Source organism: Amorphotheca resinae (assembly GCF_003019875.1).
Source record: "Amorphotheca resinae ATCC 22711 unplaced genomic scaffold M430scaffold_11, whole genome shotgun sequence".
NCBI classification, from domain to species: Eukaryota; Fungi; Ascomycota; class Leotiomycetes; order Helotiales; family Amorphothecaceae; genus Amorphotheca; species Amorphotheca resinae.
In genome coordinates, this window is record NW_020194481.1 from 632,243 (window position 1) to 641,568 (window position 9,326).

At 51.9% G+C, this 9,326-nt stretch overlaps 5 protein-coding genes across 5 annotated transcripts in view; 2 read left to right on the forward strand and 3 right to left on the reverse strand.

Moving 5' to 3' along the window:
• Positions 1–192: 192 nt before the first annotated feature.
• M430DRAFT_69172 (hypothetical protein) lies at positions 193–2,283 on the reverse strand. Its single transcript, XM_024869408.1, has 4 exons — positions 1,616–2,283; positions 929–1,558; positions 634–824; positions 193–551 (listed from the first exon to the last, which is right to left on the reverse strand). The coding sequence occupies exons 1-4, from the start codon at positions 1,883–1,885 to the stop codon at positions 503–505; spliced, it is 1,140 nt and encodes a 379-aa protein (XP_024717892.1). The 5' UTR covers positions 1,886–2,283; the 3' UTR covers positions 193–502.
• A 992-nt stretch (positions 2,284–3,275) lies between these two features.
• M430DRAFT_178137 (hypothetical protein) lies at positions 3,276–5,204 on the forward strand. Its single transcript, XM_024863740.1, has 5 exons — positions 3,276–3,462; positions 3,528–3,666; positions 3,716–4,251; positions 4,304–4,823; positions 4,919–5,204. Exons 1-5 carry the CDS (start codon positions 3,426–3,428, stop codon positions 4,920–4,922), a joined length of 1,236 nt encoding a protein of 411 aa, XP_024717893.1. The 5' UTR covers positions 3,276–3,425; the 3' UTR covers positions 4,923–5,204.
• A 1,010-nt stretch (positions 5,205–6,214) lies between these two features.
• On the reverse strand, positions 6,215–6,446 carry M430DRAFT_178174 (hypothetical protein). The gene has a single exon (XM_024863741.1). The coding sequence runs from the start codon at positions 6,403–6,405 to the stop codon at positions 6,226–6,228; it is 180 nt and encodes a 59-aa protein (XP_024717894.1). The 5' UTR covers positions 6,406–6,446; the 3' UTR covers positions 6,215–6,225.
• A 647-nt stretch (positions 6,447–7,093) lies between these two features.
• Positions 7,094–8,215, forward strand: M430DRAFT_53266 (hypothetical protein; the record flags this gene model as incomplete). The annotated part of the gene is made up of 2 exons (XM_024868363.1): positions 7,094–7,203; positions 7,273–8,215. 2 exons carry the CDS (start codon positions 7,094–7,096, stop codon positions 8,213–8,215), a joined length of 1,053 nt encoding a protein of 350 aa, XP_024717895.1.
• Positions 8,216–9,149: 934 nt separating this feature from the next.
• M430DRAFT_53267 (hypothetical protein) overlaps positions 9,150–9,326 on the reverse strand; it is a gene marked incomplete at both ends in the record, with an annotated part of 2,634 nt that continues 2,457 nt past the window's right edge. The window contains one exon of the mRNA XM_024868364.1: positions 9,150–9,199. Coding sequence (XP_024717896.1) covers positions 9,150–9,199 — 50 coding nt within the window. The remainder of the gene's footprint in view (positions 9,200–9,326) is intronic.

A 9,326-nucleotide genomic window follows, 5' to 3' on the forward strand; every position in this document is an offset into this window, starting at 1 on the left:
TCACTTCCACACCCACCAGCCAGCCAGCTAGCCATGATTCATTCATTCATCCATTAAAAAAAAATTAGGTCTGACCTCTTTTCTTCTTTTTATTTTATCTTGGTATACAGCTAAAGAAGAAGAAGAAGAAGGTTCTTACTATAGTTTTGTTATCATGAATGCATGCATATCTGAGGTACATATTGACATGTCCTGTCCTGTACTGTCCTGTGCTTTCTTTCTTTCCCTCTCTGCCTTTCTCTTTTTTCCTGCCTTGTATTCCATTCCATTCCTCTTTGCCAAAAAGATAAATATCAAACAAAGACACAGCCACCACCCAACACCACAGAACGCCGATTCCATTCCCATGCCCTTACAAGAATAAGAAAGTTTACAAACAACAAAGATTAAGTAAGTAGGATTTCGCTCGCTCGTGAGTTGATGAGCTATTATTACAAGGTGAGAGCTAGCTGTCGTCGTGAAAAGGGATTTTATTTTTATTTTTTATTTTTTTGGTGGCGAGTTAGGATTTTTGTTGTTGGATTCTATGTTTGAGCATTACTAGAGAGTAGCTGTGAGAGAGAGAAGAGGGAGTTAGTAAGATGTGATATTTTTGGGGGGGAGGGGGGAAGGGGAAGAGATTGATTGACTTACGCAATTATTCCACCGACAGCGATAAAGACACCGATGACTGATTTATCTCTCACGGCGCGCCCTGAGGTGATCCATCCTAGAGCCACGATGGAGCATGTTTTTACATGGCCTACGACGGTGCTGGATACGGGGCCCGTTTGTGCAATGATGAAGAATTGGGACATGTTGATTACGCAGGCGAAGAAACCGGACTGATTGGGGTCAAGTAGGTCAGCTTAGGTCATGTTATACGAGTCTCTGGACAGTGGTGATGGCCCTGGTCTGAAGCTCGAGAGCAGTAGGTTGGAAAACGTACCATCAATATCATAACCCATCTGCTGACTGGAACTTCCGTCCATACAGGGAAGGTGTCAACGAAAGGGATGACATATAGAAGCATGAATGCAGCGAGCGGTGCCTGGTTGAAAAGCAGTTGCATACTGTTCATCTGCAGCTTCTTGTGGTAGCTGGAAATCCACACCGTGTACAAAGAGCTTGCGAAGATGCCGGAGAAGGCAAAGATGACTCCCAGGGAGCTCGTCGTCTTGATCGATGCGTCTGCAGATGGGAGCGAATCGTAGTAAGAGACCATTCCCACCCCGAGACAAGCTGGCACCAAGGCAATGATGGCATTTCTAGGGAGCGTGGATTTGTAAAGCACATAATTCATAAGAGCAACTGTGGGGGTGAGTAGGATCCTGGCGACTTGGTAAAACGTGACGGTCGAGTATGCGAGCGAGAGATTGGGAAGGATGACGTTCAGAGACATGGCAATTGCCAACGGAAATATGTCCTTGAATGCCACCCTTCTGGGCGTGAACATGGCAAATCGAGGTCGAGAGAGTGTGTACAAAGTAAGCCATGTCACGAAGAAATGGAAGGCTGCGAATGTGAGTTGTGCGAGTTTCAGCGAGGGATCTGAGAAGATTGCTTTATTCGTAAAGACCTGTAGTATCAGATATATCAGCGCTTGGTTCAGATACTGGACACGGAGCAGACCCACGATGCCAATAGTTGCCAATGTGTTGACTGCCATCCAGATGAGCGCAGTGCTCGTACCGTTGTTTGGAGCGGGCCGGGGCTTCTCGAAGTCTGGCGGGGGTAGCATTCCCGTCCTCTCCACATCGTCGTCGAGCTCGAATTCTTCGGGGCTCTTGGTCACAACCCCTCCCTCAGCCGCAGTGAGCTTCTCATTTTCGTCAAACGACTCAACCCCGGGGGTCGAGGGGGAGGAGATGATCGACGGAGAGCTGCTCGTTGATCGCTCGGCCATGGTTTTTTAGATATTTCTTGAATCTTGAAGCAAGAAGGGAGGAACGGAGAGGAAGGATTGTCGACTATGCCTCGGCAGATATGTGGGTAGAATTACGACATTCCTGAAGCTGGGGACAATAGAAACGTGGAGGGGTTGAGCTGAGGTGAGGGGAGGCGAGGCTGGAGTCGCGTATCCAGAGGTATTTAAATACGGACAGCACAGTAATCCTCCGGCGTAAGCAAGAATAATTCATGACATGACCCCGCGGCCAACCAGACAGGGACATGCGACACGCCAAGATGGACGCTGTGTAAGTGTCTAGGATATACGGGACATACGGGATACACGGGAATACTGGAGCGGCGATGATGGGCTGGACTTGGGAAGTAGGAAACAGCAAAGCAAGCACGCATGGCACATAGAGGACAGAGGGAGGAGGAGGGGGAGAAGAGGGGAGAAGAGGGAGAAGAGGGAGATAAAGAAGAAGCTTTTTGAGTCCCTGGGTATGTATGTATGTGTGATTATAGTAGAATGAGTATGATGATCCAGATCCCAGAAGAGATATCGAGCAACGAATGCCGGGCCAGGGACGGTTTAGGCGCAGTGGGATCGGGCGTGGCTGGAATCCACACCGGTGGGCCACACCCCTGTTCCTGAAGTGTTGCGGGCGTCGTCGTCGTCCTCTCGAGCAATTCCTGCGGTCGTCATCGCTGCCCGGTGCTGGTCCGCGTGCACGCGGGACGCAGCATCATGATTCATGGTCAGCGGAAGGGAAGAGAGAGGGACGGAAGAGGGGAGATAGAGGGAGAGAAGGGAGAAGATATAGGAAGGGAAGATGGAAGATGGGGAGCCCGTGGGAAACGTTCATCGCCCGAGTACATAACCCTGCTCTGTGTACGTACAGCCCAGGAAAAGAGCCCGCTCCATAAGGTAAACCTCAGAGTTCATTCTTGAGTCGACATGAAGAAGAAGAACCGAGTATATCTGCTGGAGACCGTCAGATCGTATAGTAGTAGCCACCCCCGTCTATTTTTACCTATCTGTGTGTGTATTTTTAACCTCTCGTTTCCCTGCCCACCGTTCAGCGACCACCGAGTCCAGCCTCACGCCGCTATCAGCCAGACTATCATCAATAATCGCGACGTCTGACACGGCGCCCATCGTAGACCGCCAGCCTTCTGCCATTGATCGTGAAATCCCCATCCCCAAGTATATGAGGCCGCGGTAGAGCACAATACTATCGCCATCCTCTCCCATCGTTGTTTATCCAGAATCCGGAGGGAACTCGCTTAGCGGGTACCTGACGACGTGAAGGTTCCTAGCAAATAATAAGGCTCCATCCAGACCGCCCGCCCCTATTGAGCGAGCCAGCATCAGGTCAACCCGTCGATTGTCAACTTGTCAACTATCAACTGTCCACGGTCCCAACATCTCAAGTCCTGCCATCCCCCGCGGCGCCCTTCCAACCCACACATTCATTCATTCATTCTCTCCCCCTCCTCTCTCACTCTCTCCCCCTCTCTTCCCCCCGCCCGTCCCTCGCTATCAGCTCTCCATTATGGCAGCTAAAACTGCGACAAATGGCACCGTACCAAGTGAGTTCCATCTCTGGATCTACGTCAATCCCCGCCCGGGCTGCTACTGATAACTCCAATCCTAGCTGCCGCGAATACCGCGACGAGCAAATTCTTCGAGGACTATGGTGTTTGGAAGGAAGCGCCCGTGTTGATCGGGAGCACGAAATTCGAACCACTGCCTGATGTCAAGAACATCATGATCACTGGCGGGGCAGGATTCATGTAAGACCCGCCGGCGCAATGATACACACAACGTATCTAACGGTCACAGTGCTTGCTGGCTGGTGCGACACCTTACCCTGACCTATCCCGACGCATACAATATCGTTTCCTTCGACAAGCTCGACTACTGTTCCTCGCTGAACAATACTCGAGTCCTCAACGACAAACGCAACTTCAACTTCTACCATGGCGACATCACAAACCCCTCCGAGGTGATGGACTGCCTACAGCGATACAATATTGATACCATCTTCCACTTTGCCGCGCAATCCCACGTCGATTTGAGTTTCGGTAACTCGTATGCCTTCACACACACCAATGTCTACGGTACCCACGTCCTTCTGGAGAGCGCAAAGAAGGTCGGGATCAAGAAGTTCATTCACATCTCGACAGATGAGGTCTATGGCGAGGTCAGGGATGACGCAGATGATCTGCTCGAGACCAGCATCCTGGCACCAACCAACCCATACGCGGCGAGCAAGGCGGCAGCAGAAATGCTTGTCCACTCGTATCAGAAGAGTTTCAAATTGCCTGTGATCATTGTGCGGAGCAACAATGTCTATGGCCCGCACCAGTACCCCGAGAGTGAGTCGAGGACTGCCCTTGAGCAGGAGAGTAAGTGCTAACTGGTCGCCAGAAATTATCCCCAAGTTCAGCTGTCTGCTGCAACGCGGACAACCTGTCGTCCTGCACGGGGACGGATCTCCCACACGACGATACCTCTTTGCAGGCGACGCAGCGGATGCGTTTGACACGATCCTCCACAAGGGCACGATGGACCAGATCTACAACGTCGGCTCATATGATGAGATCTCGAATTTAACATTATGCTCGAAGCTCCTCACCTACTTGAACATCCCCCACGAGACGCAAGCAGAGCTCCACAAGTGGGTCAAGCACACCAAGGACCGCCCATTCAACGACCACCGATACGCGGTGGACGGAACGAAACTCCGACAGCTGGGCTGGGAGCAGAAGACTAGTTTCGCGGATGGGCTGGCCATCACGGTTGACTGGTACCGAAAGTTCGGAGAGAGATGGTGGGGGGACATCAGCAAGGTGCTCACGCCCTTCCCCACGGTTGCCGGGACGGAGGTGATTGCGAGCGAGGAGCCGCTGGAGGATCTCCAGGGCGACATGGTCGTGGACCACGATGACCAGATGACATTAGCTAAGAAGAGGAAAATCGATGGACTACCGACGCAGGCTTAGGGGGGGGTATTGAAGGGGGCGTGTTGGTCAGGGTGCTTACTTAAAAGGCGGAACGGAACGGGGTTCACAAAGCAAGGAATGCTGGCCAGGTGGCCCATGCTGCCACTGCTGCTTCGTACCGTACATGCGATGCTGCGGGCACGAAACAAGGTACCTACAGATGTCGCTCAGGGGAGGGATGGATGGATTTAATAGCCGGGCTCAAGCAAGGAGGGAAAAAGAAAATAGGAACGAATGAAGCCTGCGAGCTTGAATTTTCCACTGTCGTGCAGCCTTTGACCCATACTTCCAAATCTTTCATGATTCCTAATTCGTAATTCTTCTTAAGCACGTCGACACTTTGAACTCTTCATTTTCCCCTCCCACGTGGTACAATTCCAAATCCCGCTCCCCCCACCACCAACCACCAACCACCACCGATCGCAGCGCACTCGCACTCTAGCCACACCCCTGTCACCACTATACCTTACCTTACCTTACAATCGGACCTCCATAAAACCCGCCTCCCTCCCTTTTAAGTGGTTACCACCGAAAACCGCTACCACCGAAAACCCAAACGTTAGCGATGGGACGTAAGGGACGTAGGTAGGTAAGGGAAGGGTAGCATATGCAGATAATCAAGACCTGGCTAGCGGCGGGTGGGATTTCCAAAATAAAAAATACACGAGTCATCCACTCCCATCTCATCCCATCCCCTCCCCTCCCCTCCCCTCCCTTCCCCTCCCACCGCCCACCCACCCACCGCTATCCCGGGTCCCCGCCCCGCCCCCCTCCCAACCTTCAAGTTCCCATACCGCGAAGAGGGATGGTGGTTGGTTGGTTGGCTGGCTGGGTGGGTTTGATGGAGAGAGAGAGAGAGAGGTACGGAGGGGGGATGTATGGAGGATGTACTTAGGTACATAGGTAGGTACTTATGTACTTGGGTATGTGGGAGGTAAGGGGTCGTTGAAGAGAGGGGTTCTAAGGTAAGGAAGGTATCTTAAGGTAAGGACATTTTAAGGTAACTCTGCACGTCGCACAGCAGCAAGTAAAGCACCGTAGCAGAGTGGGCGAGTTGAGCTTTAAGCAGTGAACGGTGGAGCAAGGTAGAAAGCACTAAGAAGGATATTAAGGGAGTTGGAGAGGTGATAACTTGTTACAAAATACAGCCTTGGAGAGGTTAGGCTATGGTGATGGCATCTGCCACTGTAATCACTGCTATTACTGAACTGGTCGTCCCGATGGGGTTGAGGCCGCTTGAGCCGAGGCTCTCTATATACGGGTGGTTGACAACTTTGACAAGACGGTTGATCAAGTACTACCTTAGTGATAAGTCGGGAAGTTGATGGGAACTTGTAGCTTTGTGCTTTATGTTTTATGCTTTATGCTTTGTAATTTGTGCTTCGTAATTTGTAATTCGTCATCTCTCACTTGCAGTTGGGAACCTGCAACTCGTAGCTGGTCACTTGTGTTTCTCTCTAAATGGTAACTGGCAAATCTGCAACTTTGTGATATAGAACCTAGGTAGAGAATACTTCCTCTATACATCCACCACAAGTACCACCCTTTGCCCCCCTTCGATTTGCCAATTCCCAGCTTTCTCCGCGCATCCCTGGTCCCCTCGCCGGTTCTCTGCTAGGCCCTGGCACCAACTCCATGGCTCTGGTCAACCCTGGCACCACCGTTCGGTCGCTGGAACTGGACGACCCGCCCAAGGGATCGGCCCGCCTCGTCTGCGCCGAACTTATGTGCTGTGCTGCGACGGCGGTTGAACTTACTGCTCGACTCGACGATACTCTCCTCGCATCCTGCGGTTCTGCGGCATGTCCTTTGGCCCTTGGGAACCGCATCGCATCGTATGTGCCGTCGGTCTCCCCTCTCCACTAACTAACCCTCTTCTCTACCGTGGCAACTATCTTATAAACTAATCGTTGCCAATCACAGCGCGCCAGAGCCCTTCTCTTCGCCCTCCTCCGTCTTTCTCATGTTCCCCCTCCCCGAAGAGCGCCAGCCAGCTGCAGTCAATCTTATTTGTCATGAACCGTCCAGCGCTCCACCGTTTCCTCCCTCTGTGAAGTCTGTGCCATAAAGAAACGTGCCCCCCCCCCCCACGGTCCCATCGTGCGCTCCCCGAGTTTTGCGCCTCATGGCAGAGGGCCAGAGTTCACGGGAGCGCAATCTTGCGAGTGACCCCTCGCCGGCGCCCACCGTGGAGATCCCGTCTGTCGTTGTCGACATGGACAGCAGTTCCCCAGACGATGCCGATACGCATACGCTTGACGACGGGCAATCCTATCGCAGAGCGAGAACCATCTTCCATCACCGCCGCGCCGACAATGATACCTTGTAAGTTGGATCCTACTGTATAAAATTGGGTTGAGCCTTCCAGAGCTTCGCTAACCTGGACACCCCTAGAAACTCCACGCGCTCTATATACGCCTCCAATGTGGTCTATACGGAGCTGCACGGCCGCCGATATTGCAAGGACTACTATATGCCCAACGACGAGGATGAGCAGACCCGATTGCAGATGCTGAACGGGGTTTATTACAGCCTGTTCGGCCACCGGCTGACCACCGTCCCCCTCACCAACCCCAAGAAGATCCTCGACATCGGCACCGGGACCGGCGAGTGGGCCATGGCCATGGGCGACGAGTACCCCGAGACCGAAGTCATTGGCACCGACATCGCCAAGATCCAGCCCGGGGCAGCGCCGCTCAACGTCTTCTTCGAGATCGACGACGCCGAGGAGGAGCACGGCTGGACGTGGGCCGACGACGAGTTCGACTTCATCCACTTCCGCTACATGTGCGGCGCCTTCACCTCCTGGGACCACATCTACCGCCAGACCTTCAAGCACCTCAAGCCGGGCGGCTGGATCGAAGTGATCGACTTCGACGACCACGCCACGCTCCTCCAATACTTCCCCAGCTCGACGTCAGCCGTGCCGCGCTTCCTCAGCTCCATCGTCGAAGGCTGCCGGCTCGCGGGCCGCCCCCGCACCACCACGCACCTCGAGCCCGCGAGCCTCGCAGGCCTCGGCTTCGTCGACGTGCGCTGCACGACCTACGACATCCCCATGGGCGTCTGGCCCGACGACGCCCAGGCCCAGAAGAACGGCAAGCACTCCCTGGTCACCATGCTCCTGGGCCTGGAGGCCGTCAGCCTGCGCGTCCTGACGGAGCAGCTGGGCTGGAGCGTCGACGAGGTGCGCAACATCTGCGACGCTGTCACGCGCGACGTCTGGAAGATCGCGACGGATGCCGACCGCGCACATGGCTTTGGCGTTAAGCTTAAGGTGCTGGTGGCGAGGAAACCGGATGCTGGGGAGGGCAAGGGGGAGGGGGAGGGCGGCTGATTTCGAGATACCCCCCATCTATCCATAGAGACTCAGAAAGTCGAGCCCCTCCCCCCTTCCCGCTTCATTTGCTTACTGCATAGCGTCGGTTTCTTTTTTCCTGTTTTTACTCTCTTTTTTCAGGACGGTGCATTCAGGGGATTAATCATAGTCAGCGGTTCTTCCTTTTTTTCTTCAAGGCGCTTCGGGGGATAAAACGGGTATGCTGGTTATTCTATCTATCTGTCTATCTATCTAGCAGGAACAATATCTATCATTCCTGCCTTTTTGTTTTTTTTTCTTTTTTTTCTTGGTGTGCGGTAGTGGGTATAGCATGCACAGGGGGGGATATGAAGAAGAAGGAAGATAATCGAGATGGAATATATACATATCATATATATCACATTAGATGAAAAGAGGTGGAAGGGAGGTAGAGAATAGAAGAAAGGTGGGAATGGAATGGAATGGAAAGGTGGATAAGTACCTAAAGAAAGAAAGTGCATACTTCCATCTCTTCTCTCTTCATCAATTGATAGAATAAATGTATGGCATTGATTGATTGGTTATCTATCTGTTAAGATAGGTAAGATAAATAGGTAGGTAGGAATCGTATATCCATGTATTTATTTATTTTCATAACCCCTTCCCTCACTCCTCCCTTATTTCCATCCTTTCCTTTCCTTTCTCCCTCACTTCCCCCCAATTTCTTTCCAATAATATCAAGATCATAAAAACAAATAAAAATAAATAAAACCACAAGACTTCCGAGTCCCTACCCCCTTTATCCTTTTCCCTATCCTTCCCAAACCCGCAAATCCTTAGCTTCTATGTAGATATATCATGAATCATGAAATCATGAAAATCATTCCTGGGATTAAATTAAATAATAAACGCTAAAAAGAAAGAAGGGGGGATTGAATCAAGATAGTGAGATGAATGTAGGGGGGAGGGGGGGTTAAGGTAAGGACATAAAGATCGATAACATGGATTCATAGCGTGGGGTGCCTGTTTTTTTGAAGAATTAGCATATTCCTCTCTTCTTTGATATTGATATGGAGGATCAGGATAGGATGAAAAGTTATGTTTGGGTTTTTTGTGGGGGGGGGGGGGGGGGGGGGGGGGGGGGAGAAAA